The sequence below is a fragment of the Emydura macquarii genome, unplaced genomic scaffold (genome assembly GCF_026122565.2).
Source record: "Emydura macquarii macquarii isolate MOO-44397 ecotype Brisbane River unplaced genomic scaffold, CSIRO-AGI_Emac_v2 contig_369, whole genome shotgun sequence".
NCBI lineage: Eukaryota > Metazoa > Chordata > Testudines > Chelidae > Emydura > Emydura macquarii.
The window spans coordinates 1625140-1638785 of NW_027130506.1; the positions used below are offsets into that span (position 1 = coordinate 1625140).

The window sequence follows — 13646 nt, forward strand, 5'->3', positions numbered from 1 at the left end:
GCGTGCGCGGCTCTCACAGGCGGTCAGCGCTGGACTCTACCTCCGCCCCGTCCCCCAGCGAAGGCTAACCCGCCGGCATCACTCCACACCCAGCCCACCGAGGGATCTCGTGCCGGTGACTGGGCGGAAGGGTCACGCGCGCACTAACGGGACTAACTTGACTTCGCAGTGTCTCGTAAATTCGTTCCCGCTCCCAGAGGCACGCGCAGCGCCCCATGGGTTTCCCCGCCCCCTTGCCACTAGTGCGCATGCGTGTGGATTTCCATCCGAGGCAGAGGGCACCCGCCGCACTTCCGGTTCTGGGTGCAGTCAGTGACTCCTTGTGGCCGTTGGCTCGGCCGCTCCGCTTCGCGCTGTCGCCATGAAGATCACGCGGCAGAAACATGCCAAGAAATATATGAGCTTCTACAAGTACAACTTCCGCTTCCGGGAGCCCTTCCAGGTGCTGCTGGATGGGACTTTTTGCCAGTCGGCGTTGCGCAACAAGATCCAGATCCGCGACCAGCTGCCCGGTTACCTGGCTGGGGCCACGCAGCTCTGCACCACGCAGTAAGTGTCGGGGGGAGGGGGAGTGGAGGCGTGACGTGTCACGTGACCAGAAAGGGCGCGTGGGCGCGCGCTGGGGTGAGGAGGAGATGCACGTTACCGCGTGCCCAACGGCCGCGTGCCCGACGTTTGCCAAAGCGCGGCCCCGCCAGACCCGTCCCTCCGTCTCCCGGATGCGGAGGGACGAGGTGAACTGGGATCCTGCCAGCGGGGAGAGTCTGATCACCCCGAGGGGATTCGCCATCCCGTGGCCTTGCCAGTGCGGACGGGGCTGTGCGCGGGATCCCCGACCGGCGGAGGGGGGAGCAGGGGCCTGGGGCAGACGGCGGCGGTTTCTGCGGTTGAGAGCGGCCTGAGCCCTGAGGGTCTCCCGCCATGTCTCCCCCCCCCCCCGAGCGGAGCGGCTCGGCTCCCGCCTCTCCCTGTGACGAGATTCCTCTCAGCGTTCCTGGGTTCGGAGCCTCTTGCCCCTCACGGCAGGGCACGGGCAGCGCTGTGAGCTGCTGGCCCCAGGCTGCGCACAGCCCTGGGGTCCCTAACGTGAGGGGTCTGAGGAGCTGCCTCAGGCTGAAGTGTCTCTGGAGAAGGTTTTGGAACACGTTGATAAACTGTAATAAAGTCCTTGGGGCCAGATGGGAGTCGCTTTAGGGTTCCAAAGGAGCTGAGCAATGAAATTGCAGAGCTGCTAACTGGTGTATGTAACCTTCACTTCAATCAGCCTCTGCATCAGATGGCCAGAGAGATTGTTAATGTAATGCTAATTTTAAAAAAAGAAGTCTTCAGAGGTGATCCTGGCAGTTACGGGCCATTGAACCTAACTTCAGAGCCAGGCAGGTTGGCTGAAACTATAAGGAAGAACAGAATTATCAGAGATGCAGATGAGCATGAGTTGTTGGGGAAGAGTCAACGTGGCTTTTGTAAAGGAAATCATACCTCACTAATCTATTAGAATTCTTTGGGTAGGGGAGGGTCAACAAAAGTGGACAAGGGTGATCCATTTGATATAGTATATGCAGACTTTCTGAAAGCCTTTGCCAGTGCTCTTAAAGAGTCATGGGATAAGAAAAATGGTCCTCTTGTGGATCAGTAACTGATTAAAAGAAGGAAACAAAGAGTGGGAATAAATGGTTAGTTTTCACAGTGGAGAATGGTAAATAGTGGTGTCCCCCCAGGGATCTGTTTTGGGACCAGAATGGTTCAACATATTCATAAATGATTTAGAAAAGGGCTAAACAGTGAGGTGGCGAAGTTTGTAGACAATACAAAGTTATTCAAGATAAGTTCAAATCAGACTGTGAAGAGTTACCCAGTTTTATGAGATCCCTTTGTGACTGGGCAAGAAACTGGCAGGTGAAATTCAATGTAGATAAATGCAAAGTAATTCTGTGACATCCCCCCTTGCAATCCAGACTGGTGTGTAGCTGTGTCACTCCAATTCCTTACTCCTGGGCCCCAACTTACCCTGCTTTCCTGTATGAACCGCCCACTCCTGAGTCAGCCCATGCCCAGCCTCCTGCAGGTAATCGGTCCCTCACCTAGTGAAGGAGCGCTTTGACTAGCAACTCACAGGATAGACCCCTCAGCAAACAACCCGGTTCCAGATGCAACCCGGGGAACTGCCATCTTGCAGGGTTCAGTGCTGCACCCTGCAAGCTCATTTACACCTGTTCATCAGTTTATCAAAGAAATTGATTTGCACCAGCTCTGTCACTCTAAGTGAGGTTTCTGCACATACTGAATCCTCATGCAGTGTTTTAGATAAAACAAATAAGTTTGCCTACAGCAAGACTTTAAGATCATCTAAATCAGATTATTAATAGGTCAAGGAGTTAATAACAATTAACTAAATGAGAATTTGCATCTTAACCTAAGATTAATATGTCAATCTGTATTCAGCTTATCACCCAGGCTGGTTGCCTCTTGCAACCAGGTCCCTTCTTGTGGGTAGATTCTCAGTCTTTGGTGTTGCTTAGAAGATGGATTCCAGGGGACAGCCAAGAGATAAAGACACCTCAACTTTTAACAAGTTTCCCCAACACCCACTGGGATCAGATGATTGGCCCTGTCCGGCAATGGGCATGATTTCTTCCACTTGGCCAAAGCGCTCACAGGTGCTTAGGCCAGTCCATTGTTTCTGTATGCATGCCTTTGCGGGGTGTGGAAACAGCTTTGTGTTCCTCTGCATCTATTCAAGCCACGTGAGACACACATTTGGGGATATGACACAGCAGATTTTCATATCTGTACATATGTATGACATTGCAGGAAACATGCTACCATAACAATAATGTTCAGTATGCCATGAGCGTTCCAAAAACACCTTGCATGGCATACTTTGCATCAGACAATACACAGTTACACTGAAAGGGTGAACTTGAATGATATACAAACCACACCATAGGGGTGTAGATGAGGTACAATGTGTCACAAATTCATAGTGTGAAACATAATCCCAATTATACATACAAAACGATGGAGTCTAAATTAGTTATCACTCAAGAAAGAAATCTTGGCGTCATTGTAGATTGTTCTCTGAAAACATTTCGTGCAGCAGGAGTAAAAAAACTAGCAATATTAGGAACTGTTAAGAAAGGGATAGATAATAAGAAAGAAAATATCATAATGGCACTATATAAAGCCATTGTATACCCACAACTTGAATACTACATGCAGACCCGATCTCAGAAAAGATACATTAGGATTGGAAAAATCACAGAGGATTGGAAAATCCAATCACAGGATTGGAAAAACAAAAATGTTTAGGGGTATGAAACAGCTTCCATTTGAGGAGAGGAGATTAAAAAGACTGGGTGTTTTCAGCTTAGAAAAGAGACGTGTAAGGAGGAGTATGATCGAGGTCTATAAAATCATGAGTAGTATGAAAAAAGTGAATGGGGAAGTGTTTCCATAACACACAAACCAGGGGTCACCCAATGAAATTAATAGGCAGCAAGTTTAAAACAAACACAGAGAATTACTTCACACAATGCCCAGTCAATCTGGAATTTGTTGCCAGGGAATATTGTGAAGGCCAAAACTATAACTGGGTTTAAAAAGAGTTAGATAAGTTCATGAAGGATGGGTCCATCAGTGGCTTTAGCTAAGATGGTTAGGGATGCAATGCCATGCTCTGGATGTCCCTAAACCTCTGTCTGCTTGAAGCTGGACTGGACAACTGTGGGTGGATCACTTGATAAACAGCCCTGTTCTGTTCACTCTCTCTGAAGCATCTTGCACTGGCCACTGTCAGAAGACAGGATACTGGACCATATATATATGGATCATTCGTCTGATCCAGTATGGCCATTCTTATGACCTGACTCAAACTGGTTCCCTGCAGTGAAACTGCCAAGAAGCAGGTCAGCGCCTCTTGGGGATGGAGCTGTGTGCTTGGAGAAGCACTCAGAATAGAGTTTGGGCTTGGAGAGACCCCTCCCTTCCCCCGCAACACACACCCTTTCTCTCTGATAGCCGCATGATTCAGCAAGGTTAAAATGGTGATCTCTGCTATTCCCTGTGGTATCCAAGAGAGTTTGGTGCAGGAGGAGGTGAGAGAAAGCTGCTCCCTTCCAGCAACTGCAGAACTGGGTGTTGGCACCACTGAGCTGACCTCAGAGTGAGCACCCTGCATCCTCTGCTTACCCAGCATCTGAGAAGGACAGTGAGCTTTTCACCAGGCATTGCCCAGGATCAGTGGGGCCTCCCTACCTTTCCCTATCATCCTTTGACCAGCAGGTTGAGGCATCTGATATCAGGTGCCTGATAAAATTCCCAGTGAGTGGGAGGGTTGGGGGAGGTTGATGGGATAAATTAGTAAAAAGGAAGATGGATGTATATATGAGACTAGAAGAATGCCAACAAGAAAAAAAGGTAAAACAAAAGGGAGATGTAGTAAGTAAGACTGGTTGAAGTGTATTTGTAAGTTTATTCTATTTAATCAACAGTGAATTCAGCCACATGTAGTGCTGGTTAAATACTGTTGAGTGAATATATTAGGCAACAAATACTGGTGAAATTTATTGAATAAAATATTTTAAATGTTTTTTTCATCTTTATTCAGCCCTAATAATGTTATGTATTTTGAAATAGTCCTGTAGAAAGTTGAATACAATTATGTTACAATTAAATCCAGTATCCACCCAGTGCACAGCTTGTTTTATTCCTTTAGGCTGGGATTTTCAAAGGAACGTAACTTGAAATTCAGTGGTATTTGGGGAACTAACTCAGTCCCCTTTGAAAATCCTATCCTTAGACTTCAGGGGGCATTGCTTTGGGGGTCTGGCCTCAAAGGCATGGTACCACATGTTTTTCACCCTGTCTCATAGGGATAGTAGCTGCTGGGCAAGTTTTTCAAGCCCCGGTTTTAATGTTCAGAAACTTTGTTTGGGTGCCGTTACCTGGCATCCTGTTACCACCAAAATGATAATGCAGTACTAAAATAAAATTACATTCTTCCTTGCAAGGAAGAGATTGTTAACTTTAGGAATTTCCACAAAAGTTTCCTTCAAATAAAGTTAGAAGTTATGTTTAAGATTCGTTTTTCTACCTTCTTGAAAGTTGTAATGGGCAGTCTTCTCTCTACAAGGCATCACTTAGTACGCTTACCTTTTAGAGAGGTGACTGTGGCATGTTAATGTCCCCTAGGCAACTTGGAATCCTGACAGCAGAGCAATGAGAGTGCCAAGCTGTTCTAAATGTTGAATTAAGTAATGAAAGGGAATAAGGGCTTCTACAGGAAGGAAGCAATGAAAATATAATTAGATAAAGGTTTTTTTTTAATTAAAACTAGATGAATGCTATCTTCAGTGTCATGAGTCTCCTCTCATTGATTTTAATGGTAGTTGTGTGTGCATACATAGTACCAAGTTCTTGGTTATCTCAAATGCACAGCTAAGCCAGGAGCTTCAGACTAACTGTTCATGGCCGTGTGGGGGAGTATTTTGGGCTAGTCTCTAGCCTGTGTCCCTATTAAATTATGGCAACAGCAGTTGTAAATAAAAATTGATGATAGCACACTGCTATTTAGGGGCCATGTGTCTATATTTGTTGTAGTGTGGCATGAGCTCAGAAGCCGCCACATTTAGAGCACACAACATAGAACAGATCCACAGTACCAATAGAGAGACAGATATAAGTTCCATTTGCACTACAAAATCAACTATGTTTATGGCCCTGGTTATAACACTGTATTTCCTGACAGAACACGGTTATGTAACAAAGTGTAGTTGGGATCAAACTGTGTTCCCCAAACATGCTAAATTCTTCTGGGTTAGTTGCTTTGTCCCTTCCGTGCAATTAAGGAACACAGTTCTGTCCTGCTTACTTTCAAAAATAGAATCATGTTTTAGCCATGTTGAGGAACTACTGTTGTAACCAGGTCTCCTGACCTGGGTGGTCTTGTAGCATACATGTAACCTTAGTTGTCTTCATATTCCAATAATTGTTTCAACAGCAGAACTTTCTGAGCTTAATAAGTCAGCTGCCCTTCTGCCTGATGGTGATATTTCAAGAGTTCGATGCAAGATATGATGTACAATAGTAATTGCTTGGATGACTTTTTTTTTTTTTTTTTTAAAGCATCATAGTTGCTTTGAAAAGAAAGAAAGTATAATGAACAAAAAAGGGCTGTGTTTTGATCCCTCTTTTTTGTTTGTCCCAATCCATCTTTGCTTTCAATTTAAGAGCACCTATTCCAAAAAGAGTCCTTTCTTTTGCGAGCTGGTGGACCTGCAGACAAACAACTGCATCTCATGTTAATGTGTGTCAGTACTAAGCTCCTTTCTTTCCACTTTATTGAAAAGAAATCAGCAGTGACAAAGTCATGTAGTGCAGAGCAGGCCACCCCAGATTTTAGTGTGCTGGATAGAAGAACTAGTTTTGCATATTCCATCTCTTCACCTCCAGAATAGTTTTTGCCATCCTTGGAAAAACACGTCATGCTGAAAGCAATGATTCGGTTTACATAAATTTGATAGATCCTTTCAGGTAATTCTCCAAATGCACAGAGTTGAAATCTGCCATTTCTTCAACATCAGTATTTGCTTTCTTCAGTCTCCCTTTATTCGTTAACCATGTACTATAAGGAAATGCTGATCTTTTATAAACATTCTTTTCAGTATGTCATTGTACATAACGATGGCAGCACAGAAACCAAAGATCAGGCTAACGGGCAGCATTATTGGATTTTGTTCCATCTTGCTGGTTCGCTTCAGGGGTTCTTTGTTAGATGAAAGAGATGCACTCTTAAAATTTTCTGAAGGAGTATGCAGTGAATTTTGGGGGTATGAGATATAGAACAAAAAGGAGTTGCATTTCCTTAATGGTATAACTGAATGGATCATTATTAGAGCATTGCCCTAGCAATCATGTAATTATGGTTGAGATGGCATTGTAGTTCTAAGATGTGAATATAGCTATCTACGTATATCGATCTCAATATACATGTCTCTGAAGAAACCCAGATAGTGTTGCAGGGCTCTAGGCCCTTTCCAAGTCCTGTCAAGCCATCTATTCTTTACAGAGACCCTGATTTTCATCCACTCACAAGCCCCTTCAATATGCAAATCCCTGAGAATGTTTCTACTGAGTTCCTGTCGTTTCAAACCTCACAGGTTGTGTTGGGTAGAATGCACTTTCACATCCACAAACATGCAGAATTGTAATCAAATAGATTGCACATTGGTCATCCCAGCATCTATTTTTCTCTTTCATGCAATCAGAGTTGGGTCTCATAGCAACTCAGTGGGCATACACATTAAGGCATAAATTAACACCACATAGAGTAAATACTTAAAACAATTGGTGCCATCCCACATTATTTTGTTTTAGTTGTGTTATGGTAGTGCTCTGTGTGTTCGGTTATGTCCAAACATGTAGGAAGAGGCAGTCCTATCCAAAGAGCTCACCGTTTTAAGAAATTTGAATTTCTTCCTTGAATGATGTCCCCATCAGTGCTCCACTGCAGGTGTGGCAGCGCCTTTGTGTCTGGAGTTGGAGATCTTCAATTGCAGTGCCCGTCAGACCACACATGCGTACCTCCCCTGCCTCGCACAGTGCGCAGGAAGTATATATAGTTCTGTGAGGTCCAACTGCCCTCAGTTCCTTCTCTAACACCTGCGATCTGGAATGGAACCCTTAACAGAGCCTGTTTTTTGTCGTCTCCTTGATTATTCTGTAGTAAACTCTCCCATCAATAGTTAGATAATGAATTTTTCATTTTTTCCTTCCTTCAAATTTTTTTATCATTAGTATTAATTTTTTCCTACTATTTTATTTTAATTTCTACAACCCTACAGTCCTTAGCATAGTGTAGGTTTCTGTTTTCCCACTTCCCTCCCTTCCCAGTTGAGAAGCTATTTCTTCACCCTTATGCCCAGATCTCCCAGATTTAAGAGGTGTTTCTCCTGAAGGGCCAGCTTCCTAATAACAGACAACCATGCAGAGTACATTTGTTGTTTGGGAGAGGAACACATTCCTCAGAAGTGCTCCCACTGCCTTGATTTGAAACCTAGAGCAAATAAGGACAGGGATATCAGACTTAAATGGCTCCTGATGGATAAGTCCCTTTGTCCAGCCTCCAATCCCAGCTCACACTTCTCCACAGAGAAGCCCTCATAATCATTAAGATTGACTAACTCCGAGAATGCCGTCCCCGGCTAGATCTGTGGCATTCATGGCTTCTGACAAGGGTAAGGGCACTGCAAAGAAACTGAGTTCCTCAGCCTCTAAGACAAGGTCAATAGACCGTACTAGGGCACATCACCAGCGATCAGCACCACTTTTTATTTGCAGTAACCGAAGTGAGCCCTCAACCTCATCCGCAGCTCCAAGACCCTTTGTGACTCTGACACACTTGACCTTGGCACCGACAAAGACCCCGGCACCGACGTTAACCACTGCTATGTGATCAGCTCCAAAAAATCTCTGGTGCCACTTGATGGCCATGCTGAAAAACACACCATAGCACCGTGTATGACAGCAGCACTGTTGATACCATATGCACCACAGGAGTACATATCAGACCTAAGAGTTTTGATACTCCGGTGTCTCCACTTCTTAAATGAGACTTACCCCAAGTTTCTCAGTCACCTGAATCAAGCTGTGCCTCACTCTCTCCAGTGGGAACAGCTCCCCCCTTCCCAAGTGATGAGGAGGAGGAGGAGGAGTACACGGAATCTATTGCCCCATTAACATCGAGGAAAATAGTGCCAACCTTGCAAATTTACCTTTCAACACCTCAGGGTGCCCAATTCTGGCAAGGTCCTCCCTGGATGCAACCACACAGTCCTCTTCCATCTAACTGGCCATACTGGGACCCTTGGGCCATGTATAGGGCTCAATATGGTAACCCACCAGCACAGCAGATACAACATCATCTGTCTGTTGCATCCTCAACAATCTCACGGCCTCTGGACGTACAGCCTCCACAAGTGGAAGAACCAGTGCAGGAGCATGAAGAGGAACATAAGGACGATCAAGAGGAAGAGGCAGCACCGGCCCTGCACTTTTCATTGTCCTCACCTGATGAGGCCATCATGCCACCGCCTCCTACTGCAGCTGATGATTTTAGACATTTTCAGGACTTGTTCCACAGAGTGGCAGATGGTGTGCGCACGTCCAGCTGTAGGAGGTTAAAGAACAGCAGCACAAGCTGATTGACGTTCTCCATACCACAAAAATTGCACTACCCGTCAATAGTGCACTACTCAAACTGGCCATGGCAGATCCCATCCTCCATCCCGCGTACATGCAAACTTGCGGATAGAAAAGACTATGTACCAGCAAAGAATGCCTGAATGTACTATATCAACAGGTAGGGAGGAGTGAGATTCCATTCTCTGTGTTTGGAAGCAATCAGTTTATTGAACTTTTGTATCCAAAACAACATCTCCATTTCAGCTACGTACCTCCCCGGGCATCAGAACATCATGGCAGACACATTGAGTGGGAGCTTTTCTCACAAACATGAATGGGAACTAAACATGAGAGCACTCTGACCCATATTCTGTCAATGGGACCATCCTACCATAGATCTGTTTGTGACCCAACAGAATGCCTGTTGCCCTAAGTTTTGCTCCAGAGCAGGTCTGGGATGAGGATCAATGGGGGATGTTTTTTTCATGACTTGAAATGGACCACTACTGTTTGCTTTTCTCCCTTTCCTCTCCTGTTCTGAGTCTTATGCAAAATATGGGAAGACCAGTCTCACATCATACTAATAGCCCCAACATGGCCTCAACAAGTATAGTACACTTACTTTGTATGACACTGTGCTGGCCTATCAACCTTCCTCTGGCATCATGGCTCCTTTCACAGGACACTGAACGTGTTTGTCACTGCACTCCACAAGTACTTCATCTGAAAGTGTGGCTCCTTGATTCGGGGTCCTGAAGTAGCCTGCTTTGACCCATTAAAACAAATCTTATTAAATAGCAGATATGACACCACTAGACACAAGTACACATATAAATGGAATAGATTCCAACATTGGTGTGCCCCTAGGCGTATCAAGGCAGCTCACGCTCCATTACCACTCATTCTGGATTACCTCCTCCAGGTCAAACAGGATGGACTAGCTAGCAGCTCTGAGAAAGTACACCTGACTGCTATCACTACTTTTCACCATCCTATTGAAGGATACTCGATATTCACACACCCCCTTGTTAAGTGACATATAGGGCTTTATAAAGGGCATTCAAAATCTATAGCCACAAAATACGAGCCCCCAGCCCTTCCTGGGACCCAAATCTAGTCTTAGGATCTTTGACAAGACCCCCGTTTGAACCAATGGCAACATGCTCACATTTACCTCTATGAAAACCTGCCTTTCTCATTGCCATCACCTTGGCCCAATGGGTGGGAGAAATCTCAGCCCTCTTGGCATGCCCACCGTAAACTGTGTTTCATAAGGGCAAAGTGACCCCTTCGTCCACATCCCAGATTTCTACCCAAAGTCATAACATCTTTTCATTTGAACTAACCTATACCCCTTGTCACCTTTTTTCCCAAACCACGTAGTAATGTACGAGATGCAGCTCTCCGTACATTGGACGTAAGGCGTGCATTATCATTCTACTTAGATAGAACTAGATCATTCAGAAAATCACCACATCAGTTTGTATCCACCACCGAGAGGTCCAAGGGCGATGTTATATCAAAACAGCACCTCTGTAAATGGATTTCATAATGCATATGCTTCTTATAAGAACTCCATAATGAACAGGCTCCTACCTCAATAAGAACACAGTCCACACGAGCACTGTCAGCCTCCATTGCATTTCTTAGCAATGTTCCAATTATTGTCATTTATGGAAGGCAGCCACATGGGCGTTCTCAGATACACTCACCCAACATTACGCCATTATGTAGGATTCCTCTGCAGACATCATCCTTGGACATACAGTCCTATCCTCGGCTAAACAAGCCATTCCAAAGCTTCAACCTTCCAGGTAGGGGCACTGCTTTGTAGTTACCCTATAGTGGAGCACCCATGGAGATATCACTCGAAGAAGAGAAGGTTACTCACATTGTTCAGTAACTGAGATTCTTTGAGGTGTGCCCCTTCCAGCCCCCCCATGGGTGCTCCACTACTCGCCCTCCCCTCGTCTGCTTCAGAGTGTGACTTATGGGCATTGCAGCAGAGAAGAAACTGAGTATGGTCGAACCACACAACACTATATATACTTTCTGTGCACTGCGCGAGGTGGGGAGGTGCGCATGTGCAGTCTGACAGGCACTGCTATTGAAGATCTGACTTTAGACGCAAAGGCGCTGCCGCATCTGCACTGGAGCAGTCATGGGAACACACATCTCGAAGAACCTCAGTTACTGCACAAGGTGAATAACCTTATCCTCTTTGTAATGGCCACAATTACACTGACATGCATTTTTTAATGTGGTAATAAATTTGTGTAGCAATTGAAGCAGTTGTATAAACAAATAAAAGTATGAAGACTTGGCACTGCCATTGAATTGTCAGTCTTGTTCAGAAATATTGAACGTTTGTTGAAGTAAGATAAACTGTTACTTCATTCAGATTATTGGGCACTGTGTGACAAGCAAAAAGCCTGATCAGATAATGTTCAGCTATAATCAAACATGTTTGAGAATTTAAAATCTCTTTTGCAGTTGTATACAATAGCTGTGCAAGTATTATTTTCCTCTAATAACTCTTATTTTTGCTCTCTAGATGTGTTCTAAAAGAATTGGAGTCATTGGGGAAGGAACTCTATGGAGCAAAACTAATTGCTCAAAGATTTCAAGTTCGAAACTGTTCCCACTTCAAAGATCCAGTGAGTGGCTCAGCATGTCTATTGTCCATGATTGAGGAGGGTAATCCTCATCACTATTTCATTGCTACACAGGTAATACATTTTAAAATAAAATTTAAGCTATATTTCCTAAATGTATTCTCTGATTCCTAAGTATCAAGAATTCTGCCAATTATGAACATAAGATTTGTATTGTTTGTTGGGACTAAATTTGTAAGATTTGCATGCCCAAAACAAATAACTTTACATGCAAATTACAAAGTGGGAAAATCGCAGTTTGCATGCCTAGTTACTAGTTTTGTGTGCACAAGTGAATGGTTAGCTGTTAGTGTAGTCAGTATTCTAAAACAGAATGACAGCTTTAAGGAAAGAAGCAGTGGATGTAATTTTGCATGATGAATGGGAACAAAAGGATAAGTGCCCCGATTGCCTGCCTGCCAGTCTGTGTTAGCATTGGTTTAACATACAGTAATTTTAATTAAAATGCTAAACTGGAAACTTGGAATAGCTTCTGGTTCATCTTTTTTAAAGAAAGTGTATTTAAATTGGCAAGTGCTGTTGAAAACTACGTGCAGATAAGACACTGTAATTTTTAAGTCTATTTTTGTAACTTTATGTGTATTGACATTGATATACTTTGCACTACATGAAAATAAGATGGTATACTAGAATGTTATATAGTGTCTTCTATTAGAACATTTACCTTTTATACAGATTACTAGGGTGGGTACCTGTTTACTAAACAAACATTTTTTTTCTGCTCACAATGGTAGGAGGTAAGTTTCACTATCAGGGATGCAGATGATGGGAAGGCAGGAAATTGGAGTTTATCTGCTAGATTAATCTGTGACTTTTTTATAGAATGTATCCGTCTAACCATTGTTTTAAAAGCAGTTGTATTTGAATTGAAAGTTTGATCCATCCCAAAATATTGACTGATACAATACATTTGATTTTTGACAGGACCAGGATTTGGCAATGAAAGTGAAGAAAAAGGCTGGAGTTCCTCTTCTCTTTATCATTCAGAACACTATGGTGCTGGACAAACCTTCTCCGAAATCAGTGGCATTTGTTCAAGCAATGCAGGCAAATCAGCTGGTTCCAGAGCACCAGAAACAAAGCATTGAGCATCTTAAAGAAGAACAGGGACTAGTAAAGAAGTCTGAAAACAGAAGAAAACGTAAGAGGGCAGGTGGCCCAAATCCTCTCAGCTGCCTGAAGAAGAAGAAAGTGCAGGAGACCCAACAGCCTTCCGCCACTAAGAAAAAACGAAAAAGAAAACGAAACCGGGCTAAATCAGAAGCAAAGGCAGTGTCAATGCAGCTGAGTGTGGAAGCATAAAGTTGCTCATATAAATCATACTGAACTTGAATACAGCTAGAACTTTGTGCAAAGAAAAAAATTCTTACGATTCTAATATGAAAATAAAAGTTAATATTTTATTATTTAAGATTATATTCTTTATTATAACTTTCACCACCTTTGTATATTTATATAATCTCAATAACATAACTTGCTCTTTGTTAATCAGATCATTACAAAACTTTTTTCCCTAACTACAACCATAAGTCTGTCCTGACTGAACAATTGGAGAGCGGTTATGTTGCAAAATCTGGTGTCTGGAGTGCCCCGAGTAGTGTAAGGTTTGATTACATTTTTTTATTATTATTACTCTTCATGTGGATAAAACAGTCCATCTTGTTCCTGGTCCTGCCTTAGTTGGGATCCTGAGTAGGAAGTGTAAATGAGTTTTATACATTTTCCTGTAAGGATTTTCCCAAACCCAGAATCAGACCCTGCCTGTATTTCCCACTGTCAGTAAGGCAGTGG

At 43.6% G+C, this 13646-nt stretch overlaps 1 protein-coding gene across 1 annotated transcript; it reads left to right on the forward strand.

Moving 5' to 3' along the window:
• Positions 1 to 233: 233 nt before the first annotated feature.
• On the forward strand, positions 234 to 13266 carry UTP23 (UTP23 small subunit processome component). The gene is made up of 3 exons (XM_067530166.1): positions 234 to 549; positions 11735 to 11909; positions 12780 to 13266. The coding sequence occupies exons 1-3, from the start codon at positions 362 to 364 to the stop codon at positions 13155 to 13157; spliced, it is 741 nt and encodes a 246-aa protein (XP_067386267.1). The 5' UTR covers positions 234 to 361; the 3' UTR covers positions 13158 to 13266.
• The last annotated feature ends 380 nt before the right edge of the window (positions 13267 to 13646 follow it).